Source organism: Oxyura jamaicensis, chromosome 3 (genome assembly GCF_011077185.1).
Source record: "Oxyura jamaicensis isolate SHBP4307 breed ruddy duck chromosome 3, BPBGC_Ojam_1.0, whole genome shotgun sequence".
Lineage (NCBI taxonomy): Eukaryota > Metazoa > Chordata > Aves > Anseriformes > Anatidae > Oxyura > Oxyura jamaicensis.
Genome location: NC_048895.1, coordinates 84166478 through 84183407, shown reverse-complemented (window position 1 = coordinate 84183407; position 16930 = coordinate 84166478). Strand labels below are relative to the sequence as shown.

Here is a 16930-nt window from a genome sequence, read left to right as displayed (position 1 = left end):
AAGGCGTCACTTCTTAATTAAGAGGCAGCTCTGGGAAAAGCCAGCGTATGACATGCTTTAATCAAACCTGCATCTCACGTCAGACACTGCAGTGCACTAAGTGTTAAGGGCAAGGGAAGCAAGAGGCCCGGTTGCTTTCCTGGCCTCTTTGCACTGCGTAAGCAATATAAAAAGGTAGGGACACATTCATGAACGTGGCTTCTGTTTTCTAACCCAGTACTTCATGGGATCCGAAGTACTAAAAGCAACAATAATAGAGATGTGAAACTGGAAGGAGATTTAAATCCTACCCAGGAGATGAATGGTACCACCCACCGCTGAGAATGGGAAAGCATGACCTATTTCAGATGTCTTTGTGTGTCAGGAGACAAAGATTTCACTTATAGGTGAAAGGACAGTGAAGAGAATGATTCAATTTTTGTTTTTGTTTTCTTTTTTTAAATGAAAGCTCTCTTGCAAGTGGGCTTCTCCTGGTACTTCATCAGAACTGTCAGCAGTTATTTCACCCATTTTCCTGGAGAATGCCAGAAGAAATATTTAATTATCTCTCTCAACATCAGATCAGCTGACACTACACTTCTGTACCTGTTTCAGCCTGTTCCCTTCCCTCTGCAAAGGGTTTGACCTACTACAGCTCAGACACTAGCCTTTTCCATGTACCTGCATGAAGAGTACAGCTTACTGATACAGACTGCATGCCTCACTGCCCAGAAAATCCACGATTGGCATTTTGGTGACTATAATAACTAATAAGGATAATTAATAATTAATAACATTTTGAACATAAAACACCTGTGTGACTACCGTAGGCTTGAGCATTCCCTCTGAATTCAGTTCTGGAGTGTAACCTGAACAATCAAAACAGAAGCGTCACATTTATTTTAAGGACATTTAGGAGACCCTGTGTCTGATTACCTTTCACTAATACTTTGAAATCAGAATACATGGAAGTATTCATCCTGGAGGCTGCTAGATTTGGAAAAAAAAAAAAAAAAATACACAAAAAAACACAACCACAAAAACCAAGCAACCAAAAAAAATGTTTATTATAAGATCCTGCCTGGACAATACAAAGTAGCTTACTAAGTTTTAGATCAGCTGGGTACATCATTCCTGCAGCATACAGGGTATTACAAAAATTGACTTACTTTCAGTTACTGGGTAAGCCTGCTGTTCCACACAGAAAACACACAGTTACACGTGCATCCTTGTTCCAATATTCTTTTCAGGTAAGCAAGATAGACTCTTTCAAACCATTAATTAAATTAAGGCAACCATTTAAGTGACAAGCTTTCAAAGCAACTCAAAAGAATAACTAAAAACAAAACAAAACAAAAAAACAAACAAACAAAAACAAACAAACAAAAACGTGTTTTCACAAAAACAGTGGAATTTTGTGTACTATTATTCACTGGTGCTGATGGCCGCAAATGATTTCTGCAAGCAACAGGAGAATTGAGATAGCTTAAGGGGATGTATAAGTGTATTAAATCCTGCATTACTTTACCAACCATCGGTGTATTATTATCTGAGAAACAAAATAAGCATGAAATAAAAAGGCCATCTCCCCAAATTAAAAGAATCCCTCCAACTGCTTTGAAGCAAAATGACCAATGCAATGCCTTCACCTGATTAGAATTGACAGAGAGTGACTGAATCTTTCAGGGGATTAATGCGTTTGTCTTTCAAATCCTAAGACCCAGATTCTAATTCGCTCACAAAATGATTGTTGTCATGGCACAGCCTGTAGTACGGTGCTTTTCTGTAAGGTGGCACACGTCTTGGACCAAACATATAAAGCAGCACCCAATTGTAATGTGGATTCAAAGTAAATTAAAGCGTCTTTTTGTGGCTGAGTCCCAGCAAGAACACTTTATATAAGGCAAGAACATGAAATCTTTGCACACACAAGATTTGCCTGTCATTTTGTGTATCTACATTTTTGAGTCTCGCATTGCAAAGCCGAGACAAGAAGTAGAGGAACATATAAATTTGAAATTGCCCTGAGGCACCCGATCTTGCAGGATTTTTTTTTTTTTTTTTTTTAAATGTGGGGCAATTAATGGGAAATATATGCAGGAAGTGCTCCAATTTCTTCCTCCAATGCAAGGACAAGAATATAGAACCAGTAAAAAGGACTGAATATCCTTGGTAATGTCCAAAAAGAACATGATGAAACCCTATTAAAATATGGAAGGCAAAAAGATGATGATCTTCAATAAGTAAGACTGCACTGATAGTGATCTAGAATGAAAATCATTAAAAACTTCTTTGAAACTCATTGTGTTTTTATATGCAAATGCTTCTGTTATACGTGATTCAGCATTTCCTTGCCAACAGACAGGATGGTTACATTCTCTGTTTATTACTGAGCCTACAATCTGTTTTGTTTTTTTTCTTTTTTATTTTTTCTTTTTTTTTCTTTTATCAAGAAGTACAAATTTTAAAAATAAGCAAAACAAATGCATTGGACATTCATCAGGAGTAATCCTGAACTGGTGCAATGACTACTATCTCTGCATTTAATATTAGCTTTAAAAGAAATTAATAGAAATACATGAATTTGAAATTCCATGCATTCACATTTTATTTACAAAAATAATTTAAAAAATCCATGCAAGTTTTTAGCCTAACAACACACATACTCATTAGCTATAAGGTCGCTACTCACTAATTTATCTGGAGAGCCTTTCAAAGTTATTAATAGCTATTGATACTATTCTCAGCGCAAAGACACTTAGAGTGCCAATCCAGCACACCCATCTGTCCAATTACACTTCTAAGGACACTGCAGAAGTGACGGTGACAGTTTAAAAGTGGTTCTCAGCAGTGAGAGTTCTCTGCAGATCACGCTGTTTATTTTAAACAAGCCCTACCAAAGCCCAGTTGCAACTTGGAGAGAGATTTCCTTAAATAAGTGAAATTTAAATTCTGCAGTATAAGGAAGGCAAACCAGTAGTATCTAATTATTGTCCTACAAACCACACCATTTTATTAATCTATTTCACTTATCTTGTTAGCTCCAGCAGCACTACGTTTGAGAGGTATTACAAAATGAAGACATGCATCAAGTAAGAAAACATGCGAGAAACAACTCCGTGCATCTGGTAACAAAACACTTACACAGCTTTTACATTTCTTCACAGTGTTGTAATGTTCCTCCGCATTTTTTCTTTCTGGCTAACAGTTAATATTCTATACAGCTTATTTCTCTTTATGCATTTGTGCTACACATCCTGGCTTGGTCCTGCGAATACTTACAAGTAAATAGAACTTCGCTGCGGCTCTGCAGCCACTGCAGACTAGTTCAGTTGAAACTCAAGCATCTACATGGTTCGACCCTAAGCTTTTAAATTAAATGGAGTAAGGTGTCTGAATCACTTTGCAGTACATTTACTGTTACTGGCTCTAGAGATTCCAAGAGGAGGAGGAGGAGAACAAAAAACAAAACCAAACCCACACACCTCAGTCTGCCACTAACCAAAGCCTCAGAGCATACAAATATGATCTTGCAGGTCTTTTCCAGCCGGAACAGTTCTATGATATGATGCACAGAACAGCCAAAGCTGTAGATGTAAGCTTTAAAATGCCACACAGCTAGCTACCCGGGCTGCACAACCTCGGACTGCAGGCTCTCAGAGAAGTACCCCTGCAGCGTCAAAATGAGAAGTGAATCTAATACCAACAGAACTAAATGTCTCCTCTTAATTTATTACAACTTAAATAGAGCACCTGTGTGGCTTGAAATTAATTATTCTTTTAAAAGTTCTCCAGCACTTGAATTAACTTGCCTGTTTTGATATTGATTATTCATTGCACGTATTGCACTCTAGTTCTCAACCTTCCTTATGGGAAATCCCACGATAAAGGATTGAAGCCAGTGCCCAAACAGTACTCCTGTCTGAATCAGCAAAGAGTCTGTATGGGCTCCAAGGAGGGATAGTGCAGGAAAGCAGAAGGACTGGGACATGAGGAATGTCCAGTCCGTGCTTATTTTTCACCTTTACCTCATTCACCCATTATACTTGGCAATATCTGCAGTCTTTGGGCACTACAAGTATTTCTAATGAGTCTGGCATCGTCAAAGATACCTGTCCTTAACACAGCAACCTCGTATAATCTACAGAACAGCGGCCAATACCCCTCCCTTAACTCACTCGTGTTTTAGGCAAGTTACCTTCCTCAGAAGTTTCTCCCTTTACTACCCAGGATGTACTTCCAGAAGCAGTGAATCCAGCAGGACACTTATGCTGTAAAACGTTAATTACACCCACTGTATAAATGGGCTCCCTAAGTCCAAAGGCATTGGAATTAAATGTTAAGCAATCAATTAATCATACTTTTCTCTGGTAGGCTGATGACTCATCTTTTACCATTTCCCCCCCCTCTCCCCCTCATTTTGGTGCTTACAAGCAGCTGTCACTCACTTTTTTTGTTCACTTCAAGGTGTATCTTGCAATCCTTTAATCATTTGCATGGTTCACCTCCGGATCGCCTCCAAACATTTAAGTTTGCCTTGCACCTGTTTGACAGGGGAAACTACAAACTACAGCCTGCACCAGCCAAGCGCCTGCCGCTACCCTGCTCAGAAGAATGCAGTATTACGGCTACTGGCAAAGCTACGGATCACACGTGCACGATGCTGTACGGACCACGGTTCCAACAGGGCAGCAGAACCCTATTTAAGTTGCTTTATAGTACAGAACAGCATGAAATTGTTGTATTCACTTTGATCTTTGAGAATGTACAGGAGTATTTGAGTCGAGTATTCTGTCTACACTCAAGCTGTAACCAGCAAGGAACAGACTAATTTGTTCGAGCTGAGAAACAAAATGCATCAAAATTTTATGGCAAAGCGTTACTGTTCTAGTTTGTTGTTTCACAGCTTATTAAGATGCAAGAATAAATAACAATAATGAAGTGAAATTCTCACACACAACAAATAATGAAAGCACTTACTATGAGACAAAACAAAGACAAGGGCCCCCCCCCCCCCCCCCCCCAAAAAAAAAAAAAAAAAAAAAAAAAACACAACCAAAAAGTTTGCAGACGAAGCTGTGCAAATCCTGGTCCATCTAGAAATAAGAGGTGCCTGCCCCAAACCAGAAGGGCTACAGACAGGACTGACAGGTACTGCCTACAACCGGCTGTGGCTTTGCCTTTACTTTTGTGGCTTTGTAATTGACTATTTAGCCTTATATAAAGCTATATACAGCAACATGTGAACCTAACATAAAATCAAAGTACCACACAGCTATGAAGAACATCTCCTGCAGCTATTAAACGCCTGTGTAATGTGTGTGTACTTCATAAACTCCCATTAAATAACAAATGCCTAATCCCAATTTATTGTTAAAAGGTCAGGTGCATTGTAACAAGCATTGCAGCCTTCTTGGGACTCCCATAATTCAGCCACTAATATCATATTATCTTTCAAGCCTGTACACAGCAATTACAGACAAGGATAATAATGAAATCAAGCTCAGCAATACCAATTCATTATCAACTCGCACAATTTTAAACTTTAAGAGACTGCCCTGTTCAAACTATTTTTGACTTACCTCCTCTGTTCATCATGGTTATTTGTGGGGAGAGCACAAACACTCTGCTTCAAGGAATAATATAAACATAAACCTTGCTGAAGCTTACACAAGATGTGCAAGATTATAAACCCTCAAGGCACGGTGTATTCTTTTGTTTGTCAAATCCGACTTTTCCAAACATCACAAAAGCCAGATGGGTGCCCAACAGAATGATACCTGCGTGCCTTTTCTTAAATGTTGCAAGTTACAGAGCAAGCAGATGCAAAGAGAAAAAACCAACCAACCAAAAACCGCAGGCTGCAGTTTTATGAAGTAGGTCCAGAGCCCTATGACCAAGCCTGTCTCCGCACTCCTACGGAAATAAATGTGCTGAGTGAAACTCACTTGGAGTTTTTCTTCTGCGGTGTTTTCGTCATTGAAACTTCTACTCAAGCTTCAAGTCTTAGCCAGAACTGTATTTCTGGGAGCTCATACTGAAAATGTCATTAATTCACAAGAAAATGGTGTCTTTTTGTACCACGAGTATACCTTTAGGAGTAACAGTAAGCAGTAATACAAACACAAGACACGTGCAGGTTCAATGTCACAATAACAAATTAGAGTATTGGCCCTTCTAGTACGATTCATGACTTTTATAATGTCAAAGGGGATGACCACAGAGTAGGTTTTGTCCATAGACAGATTTTATCAAATTCCCTCAGTTAGAAGCTAGCATCCTTGTGAAATGTCAAGGATTATTAATAGCCGTTTATTAAAATCTCTGCAAGGCCTTATCCACCGCAGAGAGATGTTACACACTCAGCACTCACAGGACACGGAGTGCAGCACTGAAATACCTTGCCAAGGTGCTAACACAGCAGAAGGATACCAGTGCTTAACTGCACAGCGAATGTAAACAACTGACGTTGCTGCTCTCGAAATACAGAATGATTTGGGACTGCAAATGAATATTTAGAGACACCTAGATGCACTGACCAGAGAGGTATGAAAATCAGCAGTGGCAACCTAAATCTACCCCCCAAAAAAATAATACTAGAAAGATACCAGAGAATATTTGCAAGGAGCTGCACATAAATCCCTCTGATAAACTGCCTTTTTTTTTTTTTTTTTTTTTTTCCCCTATTTGCACCAGCACGAGGATGCTGCTCACCAACTTGTTATACAGAAGGATGAACAAGGTCAAAAGCTTGTTTTGAATAAACCTCCAAGGAGTTATTGAAATGGATTAGCTCTTATCTTCCAAGTTGAAGGGCAGAAGCAAAGTTTACAGTAGTGAGGTATGTTAGGTTTTCTGTTGGCCTAAGACAAGTACATCAGCCTCCAAAGAAAAATAACACTGCAAACCATTTAGAACTTGCTTCCTCAACGTGCTTTCGATATCAACAAGAATGGCAAATCCAGGGAAAAAAAAAAGTTGTCAGATGTTGTTTTTCAAAACACTAATGGAAAGAAGAAGAGCTCTCATGTCCAAAGATGGCCAGGACAATCATGAACACCTGAATCTTTCACTAAGAATATGAGGAAGAAAATCAATTTAGGTGCTAGATAACGCCATATCCAAACAACCACCACAACTAAGCCTCTGCTTCTACAGTCGTGTTACCTTTCATGGCATCACACAGCCCCCAGACTTAGGCTCCCCTAATGGTTACTGAAATAGTTTCTCATTCTTGATCAAAAATTCATAGATGACAAACTGTGATTAGACAAAGTAAAAGAAAATCTGGACTTGGTATCAAAGCAATTTGGGACACTCTATGTTTAAGTATTTTTATTGAACACATCTGTTCCAGTAAACTACTAAATGTAGAATGCAAACCCAGGAAATACGGTTATGCAGCCTCCTATTTGCAGCCCAGATGTTCAACTTAGCACCTGTATTTCCTTTTTTTTTTTTTTTTTTCTTCTTTTCCCTCCCCTCTAGAGTGGTATCTTAAACCATTTAAAAAGAAGGTATTACAACACTAATACAGGAATACAAGGACATCAAACTGTGTGTAAAGGAGTAAGACTTACTGGCTCAACTGAGAGGTGAAAGGAACGGGCTGTAAGCACCCTCTTCCAGCAATATTCTATGAGCATTTAGAAAGCATTTGCTATAACTAGCAGAGGCAAATGATTTACAGCCACGGAAAATAATAAAGATAAGAAAATACCATGGTCAATCATGACATCTGAAGCAAAATATATACATGAGATAGTGAAAGACTTTTGAGAGACTGCAGAAAGAAGTGAGAGGAAAAGGAACATGAGATGGAAATAAACCAAGTCGTCAGAACACAAGGTGATGCTGACACGGAGAAGTGCGTGTGGGAGGTGGGTGGATGGAGAGGAACCAGGGAAGAGTCTCACGGCACAAGCAGACAACACCACGAAGCAGGGAACTCTCCAGGGCAGGAGTTATGGATCAAGTCAAGTACATGGAGAAAGGAGCTGAGTGGCAGGCATACAAGTGAGTTAATCTGACAAAACCAGGAGCAGTTAATGCCCCAGGTATACCGTTATCTTGCAACAAACAAGCTGAATTGAGGCAGCTTAATCCCCCTTGCCTTCCATAAAAGAAAGGTAAACTACCTCATGTTTATCTTGAAATTGAAGCACACTAAACGGGAACTAATACGAAGCACATGGTGCACGCAGTTTAACTCTGGGCTTGCCCTGCAGACATTTATTGCTTTACCTGCTGTGTTGGCGGCAGTCCTAAAAACCCCCACAGGGCTGCCACAAACCCTCAACAGGCCTGAACTTCACACCTGCCTTCATATACGTCCTGAAAATGCCACAAGACCTCGAAGGCCATATGCTCAGAAGCACCCCAGTCTTGACAAAGTTGAGCACAGCTGTACCTGTGTCACATCTAAGATACAACTACATACCCCCACCCACATCTTCCTAAAGGAGAAGTCAGCCAGCCCCACACACAAAACAGAAGCGAGTCCCTTATAAAATGCTGTGGTAGCTTCAACTTTGATTTAAAATACAGCCCCAACATCCTGCTTGCTGTTCAGAGCCCTCTCAAGCACACTGTCCCAACCTCTGCGCTCCAGGTACACTCTGTGCACACCAAGACCCTTTAAGAATCTAACCTCTCTATAGCCAGTTCTTTTTAGCTAAATGAACTGTTATTTAGCCCCCTTTTCTCAGGCCACTCATGTTTAACCCCATTTACCCCAGCCAAAAAGCTCTTCAGCACACGCCACCACCTTTCCCCCCTTATTCTTGCATCCTAGCAAGTTCTCCCCAAAGTTTTCTCAATGCCTGCTTGCAGCCTTTTCAGTCATCCACCTTTCATCTAAGTGCTCCCTTAATCCTTTCCATGTGAATCCAGTAACTCCAAAAACCTGTCTGGACTGGCAAAAAGTGGAGTCTTGCCCCACCCACGTCTCATGGCTCCTGGTCTACAAGCCCTTAAAAGGAACTGCAAACCACATTTCCCACCTCTTCCTCTACTGGTTGTCCTTAAGTTTCCTTTGCCAGCCTTTCGTGGTTACACAGGACAGTTTATCTGCCTTCAATACCAACCTCTTATGCACAGCATAAACCCGGAACAACTGCCACGATCAGCTCCTGCTCAAGTTTCTCCAGCTAGAGACAGCCACCTGCAAACAACAGTGTGACTACCAGGCTCAATCCATTGATGTAACCCCACAACGAATGGCTCTGCTTCGTGCTACAGATATTTCAACTGCTCAGGAGTTTTTCCCCTCCTGTTGCAGTATGTGGCTCCTGGACCACCTGCTCCTCACTAATGGCATGTAGCTTCAGCTGAGAAATACCATCTGTCAAGAACTCCACAACAGTAATTTATGGTGTGCTGCAATTTTATATATCTGGTCATTTGGACCAGCTGCAGCAGGTAGTACAGACACGCAATCAGCTTGGTTAGATTATGTATAAGGCAGTTTCCCCAGCCTTTTTTCAAGGAAACAGCATTACTAGTATCTGAAACATCTCACTTCCTTTAGAGATTTCAGGACGTAGGATCTACACATGCAAAGGGATCTTCTTCTCCTACCCAGTTTTCATGACAGGATCATCCCTTCCTTTTTCCATTTGTCCATGCCTTTCTTTTTGCTTCAAAAATATGCTAATGAACGTTCAAACAGAAGTCTGTATCACTCTTGCTGGTGCTGAAGACTTTTTTCTTGTTTCATCCCTTTGCTGAGAGTTGCAGGTTACCTACAACTCCTCCTTCCTCGTTCACGAAGGGGATGTCTGTCACTTGCACCTCAGCTTTGTGGTGGCTTTCACAGCAGCAGCTTTGCTTCTGGCTGTGTCCTCAGGCTCCAGCTCTTGAAGCTTGGTGATCCAAGATCTCTAAACAGAGGTTTCCGCTTCAGGAATGCACTTTTCTGAAATACATTTCCATTAGCTGTCTTTTGAGTCCTGCGATCTGGTATCTTCTGATGATGAAATGTGGGTAGAACATCCCTCAAACACCCAGCAAGTTATCTTTGATACCAATAGCTGTTTTTTTCTACACCAAGGAAATCCCTCCTCTGAGAGGCAGGGAAGTAGGATGCTTGAAGAAATACACTAAGCAAATCGGGATGCTCCTAGTCCTCGGTTTAGGTGGCAGTATGCTCACATTTTCTTGCCTTTAACGTTCTTTACTTCTGCAAGCTACTTCTGCAAGTGCTGCTTCTGCCACAAAACAGCCAAACCCAATTACACCAGCCTCTCCAGTTTCTGGTGTGGGTCTTGCTGTCTAATCCATATCTCTTACACATTCTCAGATCGAAAAAAAAGTTTTCAAGAGAATAATATCTGTAAATCAAGTATTGTGCTAAATCCCTGAGTCTGATGCTCAGCCAGCGCTCCAGAAAACTTAGGAGTGCATTCTGCTTTACAGACTTCAAAAGCTTTGATCTCACCCTCCATTCTCTCTCTCCATCTTCAGCTTCTGAAGATTTTCCATCAGGAAACTTCTTGCTTCCAGCTTTGGCACAAATCCTCCAATACAACATGGCAGTGCTTGCGCTCACATAATCCCACCGTCTGCCAACCACCCCAATCAACTTTCTTCAGGTACAAAAATTCAGGATTCTTTGACCGTATTCAGTTTCTTCATGTGGAAAAGAATGGAGGAAGATGAATAAATGCGTTTTCTTCCAGTTCTGTTCCCTGGACTGAAAAATAGAAACTAAGCCTGAGCTTCCTGAGCATTCATAACATAAAGAGGTAGTCCCAAGATTTGCCTGGCAAAGGTTATTACGGCAATTTGAGTTCCCATGGAAGCTGCTCCATCTGATCATCATTAATGCAAGCAGCTGTAAGTTTCCCCATTTCCCATCCTCATTGCCTTGCACTTCTGACCCAACCAACATGCTTGATACCACTCCTGCACAAACTGCTACTTAGAGGACTATTCTACCACTGAAGTGAAAGTTTGCTTCTTCTGCCTCTCCTTATTGATGGAAAAAAAGCCTGTAATCTTAATAACTGCAACAGCTGTAAAGAGCTGCTGTTCCAAAGCAGTCCCACATGGCCAAGGACAGCCCTGCCTGCTTTTAACTTTGAGCTCCAAGAACAATCATTCTCGCCCAAAGTCTATAAATCCTGTTCTTCAGCTCAGTTCACAGTAGTTCCTCTATCTTTTTGATAAAGGGTTTCGAACATCTCCCTTTCAGGCAGTCTCCTAAATGTCAGTGGTCTCTTCACCCACGTTTTGAAGATGTCCACATTCTGGACTTTGTCCTATTCACCTTAATAGTTCTTTTGGACTCAGCCTGGAACCTCCCTCTAAGTCATTTGCTCACTCATCTAATCATACCCGTAATCCTTCCTGCCCAGGTCTAACCCCAACCAGCGAGCTGAGCCAAAAGAAAGAAGATGCCCTGCCCTATCCATTACACGTTACTGGTCCCATGCCCTTACCTACAATGCTGTGGTATTTCCTAGATCATCTTTCCCAATAATAATTGTTCCCCCAACCACTTTTTTTGCCTCTTGATAACTGCCAAATTTATGGTTTTGCCCTTTCGACCTCTCTTTGAAGTTCATGGCTTCCCAACCCACCTTCAGCCTTCTCAGGCAAATATACAGTGACGATGGATTTTAGGCTTTCATGGCGGGGGTCTAAAAAGACCGTCAAGGAAGGAGAGAAGAGGGGAAAAAAAGTATTTCAAACAAATTAACAGGGAAAAACACATATTAAGCATTGCTAAGGCTGAAAATATATATTAATAATATATATGGGGAAAAAAGAATATCGTTAGCATTTCCAAATGCGCGACTGAAAAAACTGACCACAGAAAAACAAACAGCATCTTCCTTGGACAGCATGCTTAGTATTAAAAGTTGAGACACCGTTCAAAAAAAAAATAAATCAGTTAGGCTTATCATATGTAGTCAGTCTTTTGGGGTTCTTTTTGACCTCAGAAAGGCTTGGTTGCTTTTTAAATGTCATAAAGCAGGGGAGAGAGAGACCAAGGCTTTACTGCATAAAAATAAAGTGGCACAAGACTGAGTGGGGCACTCTGGCACAGTTACGTGCAGTCCCATCACAGGAATGAGGGGTAACAGACAAAAACACCTGCTGGCAGGGCAATCCAGCTGCACACTGACGACAGGGCTGAAGACAGACCTGGGCATCCAACAGAAAATGGAAGCAAAAACTGGAGAATAAATAACTTTGGTTTTATATGAATGAGAAGTTTTTGTGTAGGAGTAGTAGTGGGAATAAAGTTTCTTCACATTTTATTGTGTAATTTTGCTGTGTAGTAGTGTTTCAGTATGATTTATTGTGTAATGGTATTGCATGGCATCATTTGTTGAGCAACTTTGCTGCGTGGTATAGTTTTTTATTTAATGATATTGAAAGTTAGGCAATGGTCTTGCATGCCATAATTTGTGTTGTCTGTTGAGCAACATCACTGCTGTTCTTGACACAAAGGTGAATTGCATGAATTCACACAACAGTGCCGAATTCATGATTTTAACATACCTTCACTCAAAGATGACAAATAGAGACAATGTCTTGTTCTGAATGAAGACACATGCAGAACAGCGGCAAACTGAGCAAGTATTGAAGTGGAACTTTGGGCATTAAAATATGATTTTATTACACAGTAATGCAGCATTGCCTCATAATGGCTCTTTCTTATCTGGAGCTACATTGTAACTACGTTGTGTGGATACTGCCTTTCCTATATCCATACCTGACCATAAGAACTACAGGAGTACCTTGTTTCTACACAAGACTGGGTATAAACAAGAATGGTAACAAGAGTAGGATGTGACTTAGCCTCTGTCCAAAACTGTCCTTGCAGGGAGTCACTGAAATTCGGAACCTGAAACCCTCAACACCTTACGCAAAAGGTGATTGATGCACATCATAGCGGAACCCTACATTAACAGCAACACCACTGAACTTGGAGCAATAATTTACCACAGGATTAGCAAGGACTTGAGCATATTCTAGATGCCATCACAATGGCATCCTAACACTGCTTAAGGCTTTCCAAAGCAGTGGAAGACGAAACAAAAGTTCACTCGGTGTATAGTATTAATGTGAGTTATTTATCCTTACGTACATTTCCTTTTTCATCCCTCCTTCTTGCATTTTATTTTTTGTTATTTTTTTGGGGGGGGAGGGGTTAGCTTTTTTGGGGTGTTTTTTTTTTTTTTGGGGGGGGTCGTTTTTGCTGACAACAAATGCAGTCTATAGCTGAACTTAAACAACACATTAAAGCTCAGAAAATACATCAGAACTTGAAATCTTTTTTCAGACAAAGCAAGTAATCTACAGGGATGTCAACTTTGTACCCACGTCTATTTCTATACCCATCAAGAACTGCTACCGACTGGCCGAGCAGCCTCTCTCCCGCACTACCTGCGAGCCTCCGCACAGCCGTACGCAGCACGAGGCAGAGCGAGCAGGCGCTGGCAGATTACAGCCTGCTGCTGCTGCAAGCGTTTTCATTTCATCTTACAGCCTGGCAGGTTGCACACAGAGAAGGGAAGAGATGCACGTAGGCTCAGTAATTTTTAAAATACGACAAAACTCAGGGGATAGCTGGGAAAGCTTTTCATGAAAAAAAAAAAAGTGAGCCCCTCCATAAGATTAATTTCTTATCTGACAGATGGCAGAGCAGAGGGGGGTGGAAAGGCAAGGACTGCTGATGCAGAAGCGAGCTTCCAGCCTGAATCTAGGCCCCACGTTTTCGGTTATCAGACTGCCACAAGACACGTCCATAGCTGCATTCACTCCACCGTGCTCCACGTATGCCTAGGTTTAAATGAAACAGCCCTCATCGCTGCGTAGCCAGCTAGAAAGCGATGGAAACCTCCGGAGATGCGCTATTGTTCTTCTGTCAACTGCCCAGGCCTGCCCACAGCTGTGACTGTGAAAGCAAGAGGCTCTACCCCACTCGTTTTATCTGGCCAGCTAGGATAGCTGTTCGCCCACACGGATACTTCCAAGGCTACAGGTCGATGCAGCGGACTACCATCGCGTTTGCTGTCCCAGTCCCACCAGCCGCTTCTCACACCGCTCCACATCCCGAGACCATTTTCTCTTCCTTCAGCATCCTCCGTGTCGGGTGTCAGCGCAAAACCCGAGCGTATGGAGACCGGCAGACATCGGACCGAGCCCCGGCGCACTGAATATTTAACATTAACCCATCCGCATCGCCGCTAGCAGCCATCTCCTCGCGTAGCTCGCCGCACTCCACCATTTGCCAAACGCCACGCCGCTGCTAGCGGGCTCAGGGCCCGGCTCGCCCCTACCAGCCGGCTCCCCACCGGCTGTGGCGACCGAGGAGAGCCGGGCGAGGCTCCGGGAAGACGGCCGCGCAGGGGCGAGAAGCGGCGCCCTGCACCCCGGGGGTCTCCCGGTGCCCCCCACACGGCGAGGCGGGGGCGCCCCCCGCCCGCCCGCCCGGCGTCGCCCTGGCAACGGAGCCATTTTGAGCGCGGCGCGGCTGCCCCCGCGGCCGGGGGGCGCCGGGCGCGGTGATGGCGGCGGGGCTCGGGGGGGCGGCCGGTGGCCCGGGCCGCCCGGTGGCGTTACCTCGGATGCTCCAGGTCCAGCGGTAGAACTCGAGGGTGTCGTTCAGCACGCTGGACACGAGGCCGGCGGCGCGGGGGGGCTCGGCGGCGGCGGCACCCATGGCGAGCAGCGGAGCCGGCAGAACCTCTCTCGGTTGCGTGCGTCCGTGGCTCTGCGCCGGGGCTGCTGCGGCCGCTGCCCTTGTAGAGCCGGGGATGTGATTTAAATCTCTATCTCTCGGTATCTTCCCTCCAGACTCCGCCTCGCTCCCGTCAGCGGCTCCCGCGCCCCGCGGGCAGGGAGGAGGGCGAGGAGGCGGGCGGCGGGCGGGGGGGCTCGCGGCGGGCGGGCGCAGGCGCGGGGCCGGCTCCGGCGGCCTCCTGCTGACGGGAGCAGGTGCAGGCGCTGTGCGGGGCGAGAAGAAGCGCCCGAATTCCTCCTTTTGCCTTCCATTTTATCATACAAATACAATTTTTAACATAATGGGGAATAAATATTTCAGTCTCCTTTTATTTTCCCTCTCGTGGCTTTCCCGTGTTGCACTGTGCCCACAGACGGGCTGAGGCACTCACGTATTCGCTTCACCTCAGGTCGTGTATACTGAGGCCGGCTTCCCCGAGAAACCTCATCTCCCACTGCCTCCCCTCCCAGCACTGATAAAAGCAGACCTCGCCACCTTCCTGTCCCGCTGCGGGCAGTCTTTCCCTGACCAGCAGCGCACCACCCACTAATAATGTGTATCTCGCACCTGCACGCCCTCCTCCATCACATCAAGAGTTTTTATGGTAATTTCATGGCGCAGAGGGGTTTCCCCACCCAGGCTGTCACTGAAGGCTGCAGGAGAAGGAGCCTCCATGGCACAGGCAGCAATAGGCGAGGCTGCACGTGCTGTGGGTGAAATCCTGCTTCGTCGGGATCAACCCAAACAAGTCCTCTGCCTGATGTGGGTGCGCCAGCTGCTCCTGACGCCCTTTGCTTCTTTTCCCCTCCTCCCAGCTTGCCACTGTCTCCCCAGTGATCCACATAGCGTGGATGGCTGAAATAGACATTTGGGGATGGTTTCCTCACTGAGGGACAGGAGGGGAACCTGTCTGCCCGTGTCGCGAGGTTTCCTTCTGGCACACAGCAGATGAGATGGTATCCACCTCTCCCTCCCCCAGCACACTGGTGCCACGCATTACTTGTCACTTGGTCCTCATGAGCACAGCTAGCACTCCTCCTGCTGGGTTAGTCACCTGCCACTTGGCTCCTGGACTGCCTTGGCAGCGGTGATCCCAGCCCTACGGATGAGAGAGGCACACTGACCATTGCTGGTTGCTCCACGGCGAGCAGAGCCGCTGTACCTGCAGCTTGGAAACCAGCAGTTTGGGAGCAGGAATCACCAACACTGGGAAAAGAAGGAGCTGCCTCATCCTCTGGAGGTCTGGATGGAGAGGGTGGTCCAGTTTATCCCAGTGCTGCATGACGGTTGGAGTCGAAGCAAGGTTGCCATGTGCTAATGGATGGATGGCTACTTGTTCTCTCACGTGGAAAGAGTCAATCAAAACTCTGCATCAATCACACTGACTTCGACTGCATTCTGCTCTGATGACACTGATCATTGCAGAAGGTCTGGCAAGAGCCCTGCAGTGGATCTGTCACCAAGCAGGGCACAGTGAACACCAACCTGCTTCCCCAGTTACAGGCAGACAGCGCGGTGTTAGCTGTGGTACCTGTGCCTCCTTCAGGTGAAACCACTGCAGCGTATCGTTGTGCAGTTAGAAACTTCACGTGTGTGTTTGGCCTCATCTAAAGCAAGGGTTTTGATTTTTGTTAATCTTATCTCTTAAATTGAAAGGAAAACCAGAAGAGCAAGCTATACACTTCAGACTGGTGTGTAGCCAAATGTTTGAATCCAGAAAGGCTACTGAATGGTTGAACGTGACAAAAGATCACAGTCCCTTACCACCCCGATGTCAGGCAAGATGTGGAATAAGCAGAGCACCACTAATACTCAGAATAAAGATCCACAGCCTAACAAGGAGCAAAAAGGAATAAGACAGCAATAAAGATAAAACAAATAAGTTAAGCAATATTAATAGGTATTCGTAATATTTATTATTTATACTATAGCATAGACATGCTTAATTCTTGATTAGAATGATTATATACTTATTCCATGGAAGACTTTTTTGCACAATTAACACCAATAGTAATTATTGAATATGAAATATTTATAAGATCTATTTCAGTGTTTCATCTATTTCAGTTTAAATACCTTTTATTTGACCACAATAAATTCCTTTATATTGGTAATGCGATTGCATATACATAACTCTATAGAGCAATTAAGCCTTGAAAAGGCTTGAAAAGAGTAGCGGAGTTGCAGAGTACGAAAAACAGGGAGGAGATGAGC

General features: G+C 43.8%; 1 protein-coding gene across 2 annotated transcripts in view; it reads right to left on the bottom strand.

The window, feature by feature from the left end:
- Positions 1 to 14852, bottom strand: part of ELOVL4 (ELOVL fatty acid elongase 4) — a 35022-nt gene extending 20170 nt beyond the window's left edge. Inside the window, exon 1 of one of the 2 annotated variants that reach the window (XM_035321150.1) lies at positions 14557 to 14852. In XM_035321150.1, the coding sequence (XP_035177041.1) occupies positions 14557 to 14656 (100 nt within the window). In that variant the 5' untranslated portion in view covers positions 14657 to 14852. Of the gene's footprint in view, positions 1 to 3123; positions 3146 to 14556 lie in introns of those variants that run through there. The other variant, XM_035321151.1, reaches the window with a different exon arrangement.
- Positions 14853 to 16930: the final 2078 nt, after the last annotated feature.